Raw genomic sequence first — 12,758 nt, forward strand, 5'->3', positions numbered from 1 at the left:
GCAGACTGAACAGTAGAGGCTGGAAGCTGATTGAATGCCTCAGGGAAGTTCTATTGTGGCACATGATTGGGTCTCAAAAATACAGTGTGTGTGTGTGTGTGTGTGTGTGTTAAATCCAACAATTGGCGTGCACATTTTAACATGACAGAGGTACTGTATCTGCATACATTGTACTATCTACAAATACATTTCATTTGTAGGGCTGGGTGGTAATTTGCTCGGAGCTGTAATCCCCCCCCCCGCCTTTTATAATACTAAATATGTGTGTATTTATGTGTATAATAAATGTATATAATGTGTATATAAATGTGTATAATACAAAGAAACACAGCCTGGCTTCACTGCAGACAATCTTTCTGAGGTTAATTCCATGTTGTTCTATAAAGCTGGACATGTAAGTTTGATTGAGTTAAAGAGGATAGTTAAAATGTGTCCGGAGAGAAATACTATCCTTTTTTCTGATCCAAGAGCTTCTGAATTAGTATCATGGCTTTTAGCGTTGCCAAGACCATACTCTGTGGATTTGAGACACCAATAGTGGAGCAATGTAGCTATTTATGCTGTTAAGAAACTGGGCTAAAACCTTGAACTGCATTTATGAATGTAAATCAACAAGATCATAAATGATTATGTAGGCCACGATTCACAAAGAGAACTATGAACGGAATATAATGCACTCACAGAAGAGCATAAATATATGTCAGTGCATAAATGTATAAATATTGCATTAGCACAGGTTTGGTTGGCCCAATGGAAACACAAGTGGTGACAGCAACTCTAAATTTCATTTTAAAGGAATAATTTGAGTTCTCTTTGCATTTAGAAATAAGCAATAGGGACTTTGGTGCATTTTTTTGTTAAAACCTCTTTAAGAAGACACTAATTATTGCTCTAAACCGAGCACTCATACAGCCTTTAGTGACCGTCAACAATCAGCAAAACTAAAAGGTTTTGTACGTGCAACCCTGACACTTTATCTGACGACCGCAGGATGAATTACTCCTGACATTTCAAGGGTTTAATCAAATATGCATTTTTAATTATGTTATTCATGTAAATATAGTGTTGCTGCTAAAGCGTCCAGTGTCCTTGCAAACAGCACAGCTAACTCCACGGTGTGTGCAAATAAGTGAATATTTTTGCTTCATGCCAAGAGACTGTTAACTCTCTTTTTGCCAAAAGAACCATCTTGGACTCTGATCATTCGATTTTCTGCAGTCAATACTGTGCTAGAAAAATTAACCAGAGTAAGTGGAGTAAAACTACTCTTCATGAAAACCTTTTGTCAGCTGCCGTTTGCCCAGAGGCTCCGGTTTTTGATTGCTGCTGTACAAGTGTCCTTAGGTGTAGCGATGACGTCAACTTTCTGACAGCAAATATAAAATAAAAATGACATAAATGTGTTGTGCGACAGAGCAAAGATGGTGGTTGCATTTATGCATCTCTATTGTGATTGTAAAATGTAATGAGATTGTATAAAAGCCTCCAGCATCTACCTCAATTTGGATAATTGATAATTTGATGTCTAATAAGTGATTAAACACAATGAGTTGACAGCCGAATATCACAGAGTAGAAGAGAACAGAGTATCACAAGCCAAATACTACAGAACAAACTCTGGAGCGTTCACTGAGAACAACAGACAGCTCATCCGTTACTCGGCAGTAACTGATCACGACTACGTTTGCTTTGGTTGCTTACCTTTAGATGCAATTAAGGAACATAAAGTTGCAGAGAGAAAGAAAAGATTAGTAGAGAAAAGGTGACCAGAGAGAGTCAGAGAGACAAAGACAGAGAGAAAATCAAAGTCTCACTATGAATAGTGAAAGGGCCCCACCGAGTCTAAAATTAGAATCTTAATGAGTGGCAGTCTCTCAGATCAGTTGATGAATTCACTATTTAACATTAGCGCAGATCCAGTCAATCTGGTGTGGTCGGCCCAGAGCCTGTCAACCAATTAATGTCAAGAGTTTTTCCTCTATGCCTAAAATGATCTTTCTTTCAGGAGCTCTGTGCTCTGTTGTGGGTATAATGAAAGTATTGTATACCTCTTGAAGGAACAACAGCATCCTTCCATAAGGGCTTGTCAAATCAGATCCTGAGTACATGTTATTGCAAAAACTACTAATAAACAGTAAAGGTCCGGGGCTTTTACAATAACCCAGCAGTAGCCGTTGGACTCGCTGTAGTGTTCTGCGTTGTCACAGTCAGTCAAGTGCATGGGGGACTGTTTTAAATTCCACTTGAGCAATGCCAGATTTTGCTCTCTTTAATTGGATTACTCCTCAGTAACAAACCATTTGTGCCATCTGTGTAAAATAGCAAAGAGTTAATACACTGTCATGAATCTACAATTAAGCAGTAAGTATCCAAAAGGGGCATTTGTCATGGCCGCCTTTCTTCAAGCAGAAAATTAAAGCTTTGCACTGAGATATGCCTCATTGTATGATCAGTACAGCAACACTGTATGGAGTATTACGCCCACATATATGCATCAAGTCTGTACAATATTAATTAGTCAGTCTTACAAATTGTTTTTCATCAATCTCCAACATGACAGTGCTACCTTAACTCCTGACCCCTCTGGAAACAAAAGGTAGCACTATACTCTGTGCTATTGATTTGCTCCACCGCTTCTTTCTCCATTTACTAATAATTACCAATGCAGACTCTCCAATTACTAGGTTGCAACAAACATTTACAGCAGTCTGAAATCCACACACTCATTATGCAGATGACAGAAAGCGAGAGAGAGAGAGAAAACACAGAAACCATAACCTGCTCAGAGAGATTCCAATTAAAATCCTTTCACCGTGCCAACATAAAACCAAAAGAATTATGACAATACATACCTCCTTTAGCTGATGGGCTACCTAATCAACTGTGGGAGACCAGCCATTGTGAACATATGAGTGGGATAACTGAAATGCTAAAATACAGATTTCAGTCACTTTTTTTTAATTTGTAGAATTTCCTTGAGTGGGACAAGGCATTTACAAAGATGTCTTGGAAAATCTGTAAGTCAGATCTGCTTGACTCATATATTGCTGATATTTTTTGAATCAGAAGGATTATGGCATTCAAAAAAGTAATGGTAATTTTCCTCATGTTTAAAAATCCACTTTAAATGCTATGTCTAGGATACGTGTATCCTTCTAAAATCTCAGCTCACGGTTATGCTATACTGCACAAGCATCGATTAGGAGGTGAGATGAGGTCGCACACGTCTCATTCAACATAGTGCACAATCATCAAGCCAGCTTCGCTGTTTCTGAAATCACAATTTCCTGGAATAAAATTCAAGCTTTCCCTGATAAACAAAGATCTACGAGTGCAAACCAAAGATAATAAAACTAATGTTGAATTTCATTAAAGGACAAGACAATGCCCTCTATGAAAAGCTAACATCCCTCTGGACTGTTTTAATTCACTGAAGGACATTGCTAAGATGTGTCAACACTTCTGATTTATTATTCCCACAAGATCAAACTAATGTTTACCTTTATTCCCTCCAGTCTCAACCCAAGCCCACACAAAAAAGATATTGCACTTAAGGTAATGTCATCAACCTCACGATCACACAGGAATACCTCCCATGGTGATGATTCAGTCTATCTTCTGATTCAACCACTCTTTATAAATTACATAAATATGGAGATTTGGGTTAAACAGGTTGCAGGTTCTGACTTCAGTTGAACATATCTGAATTCAGGGAGCCGTAGAGATTTCCCCTGCAGGAAATTCCATGTTCACCTGAAGCTCACCCCAAGGTCGAGATGTTTTCCTGGCTCAGCACAGCCAGCAAAGTGCACCACCCCTCCAACCGCACTCTTTTTCAAGGCTTCACCATCACTCAGGCTTCAAACTGTGATGTCAGCACGTTTTTTTCTACAACCTGCTGAGATGAGACTTGCTGGTATACAGCTCAACCGAGGAGATGATATTACGCAATGTTGCCAGCGCAGCACAACTAATTATCATGAAACACAAGGAGATGCTAACTGATTGATTAAGGATTTTAATTGAAGGGGCTCCGAGGAATCATTTCTTGCGATGATGAAAGACTGGAAGTGTTGGCATATGATTTAGAGCAGAAAATGCTGTACAGTGTTCAACAAAGAGGTGGTAATGACAAAATTACACTGCAATAGCTGTCAAAGAGAGTAGCTTAATCTTCTGCACACAAAAAAATATATATGTCTAGAAGAACATGCACAGAAACAGCGTTATTTCTGATGCAGCCTACTGAAAATCAATGCACACGTTGACTATCTGCTTCAGCAGTCTGTATATAGTCCCAGCACTCCATTTAAAGTATTCACCTTCATGTAAGAAATACAGTTGTAAATAGTAAGCGTAGAAATCATGGCCCATTGCTCATTTCTTTCACATCTTAACCGTGAATAAGTCAACCTTTCAGGGACATGAAAAAAAAGAGAAACCTCCCAACACGGCAGACATGCACTTGTGAAAAATTCAGTTTCAAGTAAGTTCTCTTTCAAATTGCCCAAACGCTAACCTCTTATTGCCTTTCTACTCTTCTGTCTGTCAAGTTTAATTTTGAGGCTTATAGCTTTCTCACAACACTGAAACGCTCCTCGGAGATTTTCCTGTAGAATTATTGCAATTACGGGGGTGCTCAGAGCTGGAAATGGGTAAAAGCTCTATTTTCCAGCCCAAATCATTTTTTCTATCCCATATAATTGTAGTGATTATAGGAATATTAGAACGATGCTTTAAAACCTAGTATAGCATCTATTTCCCTCAAAGGATTTACCTTGAGAAAGCATTTCCATTTAGACTTTAATTCACCGGGGCACTCAATCACTTTAGTGCTAATTGAAATATATTAGAAATAGAAATGCTTAATTTATAGAGAGTACAATGGATTGACTTGCCTGACAAATGATGGCCATGAATGCAATCCATTTGGAAACTGTTTATAGCGTGTAAATCTAGCTTTTGAATGCATGTTAGTCCCACCACATAGTTACAGTATGAGGTTGTAAATCATGGCGCGTAAAAAGCTCTGGCAGCATCCTCGAATGTGTTCAGTAGGAAGCCAGGAATGAGTAGGTTGCTTTACCTTCCAACAGCAGCTTGGGTTTTCTTTATGTCTGTTTCAGAAAGAGAGACACATTTCATTTGCATCTGGCTGGCTAACCAGGGCCAAACTGTAATATTCAAAAGGCATTTGATTTACCTCAGGAGTAGTGTTGTTCTGCGTTGACTGGTATCGCTTGACATTTGTCTTTCATCTTCGGGCAATGAAAACAAAGAAATGGTTGGTTTGGATAATACTTATTTTCAGATAGCTTTGCTAATTTTGTAAATTCCCCTCTAGAAGAGATTAGGAATGGGTCGTGATTTTTGATTTTTTTTTTTTTTTTTTTTTTAATAGTGATTAAAAAATTCAAATACTTTTATGCGACTATCATTTTACCTTATTTCCTTTGTTTTTGTGGCGCCTCGTAGTGAGCGTTACTACCGGTGATGTACCTAAAATCTGTTTTCCGACATGAAACGACAGGAGGAGAAGAACACGTTGCTGGCAGGTGCCTGTAATACTTGTGGCACTTTGATATCAGCCGCTACAAACTGCAAAACATATAAAGACGACTGCAACCATTAAAACGTTCTGTGTGGAACTCCTTCAAAAGTAACAGGAAATTAGCTAGGCAAAGTCTGCCAGGTACAGCGAGCAACAAATCATAAGTCGACATAGGTTATGCAAAACAATGCATAGCTATGCAAATTCATTTCAGATCTTCCATCCACTGATCAATAATCAAAGTTTGATGTTAGTTGTTGCAAAGCAAACGATCAAAGATTTATAGATAAAGACGTGGTTCTCAGCCGCTTTGTCGAAGGCGAGGGTTTTTGAAGTTTGACATCATATGTTGAGTCTGAGGTTACAGCATGAGTGAGTCTCTCTCTCTCTCTGTGTGTGTGTGTGTGTGTGTGTGTGTGCGTGCGTGTGTGTGTGCGTGCGTGTGTGTGTGTCATATTGAATAGTATATTTGCTTGAAATGCCCGGTCTCAGAAGAGATGTTTGCTGCAGCTGACTTTTTAAAACAAATCATGACAGTCTCTGAGTTTCAAGAGGCTGCTGTGTAAAAGGTTAACTGACGGTCTTAAAGAAGGCAGGTGCTACAAAAGCCTTCTTAACCACTGCTCTCTCTCATGTCACCTCGCCGGCTGGTTTCCATCCGTTATAAATGGATGCCACAGTAATGAATCTGATGAATACTTCAGTGCAGCCAGCTCCCCCTGGGCAACGGGAGATAGATCCTTGTGTTAGCAATACGCCTGCTTTTTGACATAAGACAGAGTGCATCTCCCACCATTAGTAACACCTGTCTATGGTTCTTCATCTGAGAGCCCCTTCCCACCAACAGCCACTCATCGCAAGTCTATTGTTTTGTATCATGATAGTGGCTATTCACTGGCCAAAAAGAGGAGGTCAAAAGACAACCTAAGCACGTGATACTTGATATACGAAGATTACGATGAGCATAAGGACTGGGAAAGAGAGCGCCAATGTGCTGACAGCACCACTGATCGCATTAAACATGCGGTGCAGCAAACAGGCGAGAGGATTTGGGCGTTTAATTAACAGTGACAGACTCAGGTGTGCCCCCAGATGTGTCGTAAGAGGCATACCAGGTTTTTCCCCCAAATGAATGCATGAAACTGCTGATATCTGCCAGTTGACTGATGCGTCCAGAGCACACAATATCTGCTGCTCTCAAACCAGGCTGTTGAAAATGAAGGCTTGCTTGTACTTTTTAACAGAACTGGCTGCGGCCTAATTAAAAAAGTGCTGAAATGCAGGAAGGGGAAGACATGGTTATGGTCTGTGTTAAGGAGATAGTCAACAGTTCCTCCTTTAAATTGTGTCCTGTGGAGTTTGAGCAGTCAATTAATATTCCTCTATTCTGTCTCACCAGCATCTGTGCTGGGGTGGAGGCACCAAGCCATTTAAACTAGATGTTGTATCTGGCACAAGTGCTTATAGTAAATGTCAAGACCTTTCAGAGCCATAATAATGACACAGTTGAGGAAAATGATGCATGGCCTCGTTTTTGTCCTGGATAAGGCTAGAAAACACAGCTCCAGTACAATCATGTACAGCCAGAAAAGATTTTCATCAACGGGTGTGTTGACATGAGGCAATGATTTTAGATTTATACGAATACCAGACTTTCAAACTACTGACAGGTCAATTTTGCACCATTACAAAGACTTAGGCCTGAGGTGCAGGCCTTATTTTGTGGCTGACGGCCAACTGTCAAACTGAATAACAAAAATAAGATAGGATCATTGTCTTATTCTGTGTACAGCCTTGCTCCTATTTATTTGCCTTGCTGCTATTTTTGGCCTTGATAGAATGTAAAAAAAAAAAAAAAAAAAAGCTTCTAAAGCTGAATCAGTAAAATATTTGTGTACTCCTCACAACATCATACCTATTTCAAAGAGAAAATTGAAATCCAGAGGCACAGAACACAACATAATAAGTCTGTTTGAGATTACTACTTTAAATTGAAACGATGGCAGCACCCTGGTCTTAAGGTTTCAGTCTGCTTGGTCTACGTTTACAGTCACTACCTCTTTGCTGATGATTACGGCTGCTTATCCATGTGGAAGAGGCTGCAACTGATACCGTGTGTTTCCTGACAGCATAGGGAACTGTCTTTTCATCCAGCTGTACCCCTCAAATTTGCAGCTAGATGAATCATTTACTGGGAACAGTCAAGGTTTATTCAACTGAATCCAAATGACATGAAACCTGCAACAGTATGAAGAAGAAAAGGGTGTGTAAGCGCCTTTAAACAATGTGCCCCCTATAGAAGTTCATAGATTTTCTCCGTGAGAAAAAAAGGTAGTAAATGTGCATAACTTGAATGCGCACAAGTAGGACGTTGTTAAAGCAGCAGCAAGAATCCAATACATGGGACTTCATTAGCAGCTGGATATGGCTGAGCTTTTATGTAATCAGAAAAGATTAAAAGGGTGATGACACACATGTGGACCATTCCTCATCTTCAAGAGGCTCAAATCATTTAATTGATGTGGACCCACTGTCCGACATGAATCAGGGCAGCAGAAAGGCAGCGCTAAGAATTGAGGAGGTGGGGGAAATTAACATATGACAGCAGGCGCACCTCTCGGGAGCCACTCCATAATCCGGAGGCAGTGACTAATTGCGTGCTTCTGGTTTTGTCAGTGTTTGAGAATGCTCACATTTTTAGCCAGCAATCAGCTTTGGGGCAAAGAAAAATTGCCCTACACTAGGCCGGGGTCTTGGAGAAACTCAACAAGCAGGCACTGTTTTCAGCTCTCAGTTTCTAAAAGACATGGTTCATGCTTTTGATGCGTGACTCTCGAGACCAATGGAAAAAGAGGGGCCAAATATGGAGCAATGGTTCTGTGTTGGTTTGCGGGAATGCTTAAAGACAGTGGATGCCGTTATCGTCACTTTGGTAACGACAGCGATTTACAATCAGATGCAAAACAGAGTTTAATTTATTAGATCAACAGGTGCAAGCACAGCAAAGTGTTAACTTCTCACTAGTAGCATTAACATAAGAGAAAGAAAAGAGAAAAAAAAAGCCAGTGAATGGTTACAGTGAGTGCTGAATAACCCATTAATTAACTGCAGGACCCGAGCAATGAAAGCTTCTTGAAAATATTTTCCCGATCCATTCTCTGGATTTCTATCTGGTGGCGACCTGCTTGTGGAGAGTGAGCGCTGCCTTATTCAGCGGGTGGGAGGCAACTTGTTTATTGAGCTGATTCATAGAACAAGGTTAATCTCCGGTCCAATAAACCATCAGGATTCAGGCAAATCTTCTTCCACTGATCGCAGCAAACCCAGATTGATACCGGAGTATTAGACGCCCTCTCCAAAGAGACAGCCGGAGGTGTAAGTCTCTTTGATGGGACGGCCTTTGGGTATGGAGGGAACATGATTAACACAGCGAGTACCCCTTTGTTGCCAAGGTAATTATGTGACGAGCACCAACCCATTTTGAGCCTCCTCATAGCGCGGCACTCCTCAATTCAGCTCTTCAACCATCTAGTATCACACAACAATGACTAAAAGCCAAGCCGAGTAGAACTCCAGACAGTTGGATGCTCTATATTCACGTCCACGCCCAGCATCTCCCAGAGTCAACATCCACAGAATTCATATCGAAATGGGCAGGCCTGCCCACTCAGCCCTTCCTCAGAGCCATCAAGGCGGATATTTGATATCAGTAGGACAAGATATCATCAAACCCCTCCAAAGATTTTGCCTTTTTTTTCTGTGTCTTGTATGTTTTTGGCCATATTTCCGCCAAAATCTCCACAAGAAACGGATGCTTGGCTAATAAAACAAGGAAGACCCAACCAGAGACCAGACTACAGTTAATGCTCGCCAAACTACAGCAAACGAGGGGGCCCCGCTACCAATCACATTTACCCCACTAATGACAGCACAGATGGAGCGGTCAAAAGATCAGGGAGAGTCTCCTAAGAGGAGGAAATCAGGGGCAAGGCCATACAAAGACTATTTCTCTGAAGGGTTTTGGCTTTTACGGCTGCTTTTAATCTAGCATGAAATGCTAGCGTATATTATGTTGGTTTTATTGCTAAGAAGAAGAAAAAAAAACAGAGTCTGTTAACTAAATACTTTTGCTTTTTAACATTTATAATATATGTCAATTATATACCATAATCAATAAAAATAAAAAATAAAAAATTGTGATTTATGAAACGTATAATTTATCGAAATGGCTTGATGTACCTATCGGACATCATGTGGAATTAGGGCTGGGCGCCGGACTTTGATACCGCTACGGCTCCGACCGAATTGGTTCGGTCGTATGTAGCAGCCAAAAATTCCTTGTCATTTGGCGCTAAATTTAGATACCTATGTTACATCAACACCAACAGCTTCTTTTTTTTTTCGTTTTAATTGCATAACTCGTGGCGCAGGAGTAAATCTTGCGCGCGTCGGTGCGCCACGGTAGTACATGGCCTTTATTTAGGGTTAGGGTCCACCCCGGTTACATTAGAACACCTTATTTCACATGCGCCGGCTAAGCATCCACTGTTGTGCGAAGAGTTTTACAGAACATCAGTAAATTGCAGCATCGTGCAATAGCTTCCACGTGAGGCCTTTGGGGGGGATTTGTCGTCAAATTGCAACATGAAGCGATAGCGAGGCTACATCTGTTCATTGTAGAAACTAAAGTCCAGGTTACATCCCCCCCCCCTCTCTAAAATGCATGAATTGCACGATCAATATTAATGTAATGTCATTTTGTTATTCTTCAAATGGATTTTAATAAAATTGGTGTCGAAAGTATCAAAAGTCAAGGTACCTGTAGGGGTATCAAAGATTTTTTTGAACGATACCCAGTCCTAAGTGGAAGAGTAAGATAATTAAAAAAAAAATTAAAAAAAAAAAAACATTGACAGGAATGTTAATTTATGCTCAAATGTCCTCCTCTCACAATTTAAAGGTGAGGCCGACTGGCTGTGGTTTGTCATTTTTTTAAAAAGTGGTTCCCCGAGAGAAAAAAAAAAAAAAAAAAAGTTTGAGAAAGACTGCATTAAATGATCTTTTAGAAATAATTTTTAACACTCGAGGCTATTTTTTTTTTTTTTTTAAAGACTTGTTTAACAATGCTTTCGACTATTTGAATGGAATACAGAATATGTTGTCACAAGCTGCCCGAGTGCACTGGACCAGAACCCCACCCATGGCAGTTGAATGAGCCGGTAATGGGCAGCTACCTGTGCAGCTGGCACCGTAGCCTACGTGACGGAAGGAGGGTGGGAGGGTGGGGGGGAATGAATGGATAGGGCGCCGGGGTGGGGGGGGGTGGAGGCGTCATTGCCATAACTCGATTCAGATCAGCAGCGACCACACGCAACACCCTTTCAGCCTCGTTTTGAAACTGCGACATCACCGTTGCGCAAGCAGCTGAACCTCCGTTAAAAAGCACGTTGAAGCGCTGCTTTTTCGCGCGTCCCGCTCCCGGTTTCAGTCGCTGAAAACCGGGAGAACCGACGGGCATAATGTCATCGAATTACGTAAGGCAAGCGAGCGGCGGGGCTGACTTCAGGGCGACGCCGTCCCACCTTCGAAGCAGCCACGAAAACCAAACGCATGCCTGAAATAGGACTTCAGCTCCGACGTGCACGAAGGCAAAAAAAAAAAAGTACGCGAGAAAACTTTGCCAGCCGGGGGGTCCGTACTTGTGCGTACTTGTCTTACTTGTCGCAGGAGTAGCGTTACGCGAAGCGGTCGCAGGCTGCCCCCCCTCCCCCTTACCCTTTCCGTCAGGGCGAAAACGAGGACGGGATGGAGGGAAAAAAAAAAAAAAAAAAGCCATTGTGTGTTTATCAGCAGGAGCTGAATGACAGCCCCGTACTCACAAGTAGTTAACATGCGTGTTTAAAGCCATGAGGTGGTGGTAAAAAAAAAATATATATATAAATAAATAAAAAAAAGAGTGTCGAGTCTCGGAAGAACTCCGGCGGAGGGCGAGCATGTTTGAGCTGGGGAAAGTGAAGTTATGTTCGCCGGTGTGTGTGTGTGTTTTGTTTTACCTCAGGAGAGCCGTGTCGCCTTGTCTGCTGACCACACTTTCAACCGAGGAATAGTCCACAGTTTGTCCGGCGGGCAAACAGGACGGCAGAAAGCAGCACAGGCTGAGAATTATCGCAGTAAGCCACTGACCGGAGACGCAAGCATCCTGCACCGTAATCATTATGTCCATCACAGCTGGGTTTTTGTTGTCGCTTTTCCCCCCCAAGTCTTGTTGTCGCAAAAAAAAAAAAAAAAAAAAAAAAAAGAAGCGCGGAGAGGTTTGGTGGGGGGGGGGGGGGAAAGAGGTTTAGCTTTTTAAAAAAAAATATATATATATAAAAAAAAAAAAAGAATGAAAACCCTGACGCGAACAACGCTTTTATTTCCACACTTTTCCGCCTCGGAAGGAGCCCCGTAAAGAACCGGTCCGCTGTATAGTTTCCCTGGTTTTGTTTTGCTGGATGTTGAAGAGCTCAGTGCGCGGGGAAGTGTACTCTCCAGTGGCTTGCACACCATCTAGTGAGGAAATGCGATGTAAAATGGGAGCAGACCTAGAAGCAGACAACCCCCAGGCTCTGATCCTGTTGCCATGCGGCCGTTTCCCGGGCAACCCGTTCCCAGTGGCTCGTGATGGAGCGGTGAAACCGGTCGGTATTGATACAACCCAGGAGCAATTAAAGATATCGACCGGAGAACCACCCCCTACGTATTCACCACAAGGAAGTGAACGAGCTGAGCATTTGGTGGAAACGCAGCTCATTGACGGTGACGCAGGTATACAGGAAAACTCTTGGAAAAGATTTCAGACTGCTACTAACGCAAATATTACGAGCGGGCGTCGTTTAATAGCGCAGTTTATGCCTGTGCACGTGTGTAATTTTACAGAGAAAAAAAAACAACTATAAAATACAATTAAGACATATTATAAGTCCCCGGAGAGAGGTTTGGCAATATTAAGAGTGATTTTTTTCATTGAGCTAGAAGCACACACACACACACACACACACACACACACACACACACACACACTTATACGCACACACAAAGAGACAGGGGACTTACAAAGTTTGTTTTAGAGTTGTTGCCTCTTCCTTTATGCCCCACTAAGCCTTTTGACTTAGCCTACATAATACTTAACCGACTGTACAGCCGTAACCATGGAAATGACATGCAT

At 41.5% G+C, this 12,758-nt stretch overlaps 1 protein-coding gene across 2 annotated transcripts in view; it reads right to left on the minus strand.

The window, feature by feature from the left end:
* The window catches only part of negr1 (neuronal growth regulator 1), a 144,173-nt gene extending 131,883 nt beyond the window's left edge, over window positions 1-12,290 (minus strand). Inside the window, exon 1 of one of the 2 annotated variants that reach the window (XM_069153478.1) lies at window positions 11,605-12,290. In XM_069153478.1, coding sequence (XP_069009579.1) covers window positions 11,605-11,774 — 170 coding nt within the window. In that variant the 5' untranslated portion in view covers window positions 11,775-12,290. The remainder of the gene's footprint in view (window positions 1-11,604) is intronic. The other variant, XM_069153479.1, reaches the window with a different exon arrangement.
* Between the last annotated feature and the right edge of the window lie 468 nt (window positions 12,291-12,758).

This window comes from Embiotoca jacksoni, unplaced genomic scaffold (genome assembly GCF_022577435.1).
Source record: "Embiotoca jacksoni isolate LCO1_2020_lvr unplaced genomic scaffold, fEmbJac1.0.p SCAF_19, whole genome shotgun sequence".
In the NCBI taxonomy this organism is placed as follows: domain Eukaryota; kingdom Metazoa; phylum Chordata; class Actinopteri; family Embiotocidae; genus Embiotoca; species Embiotoca jacksoni.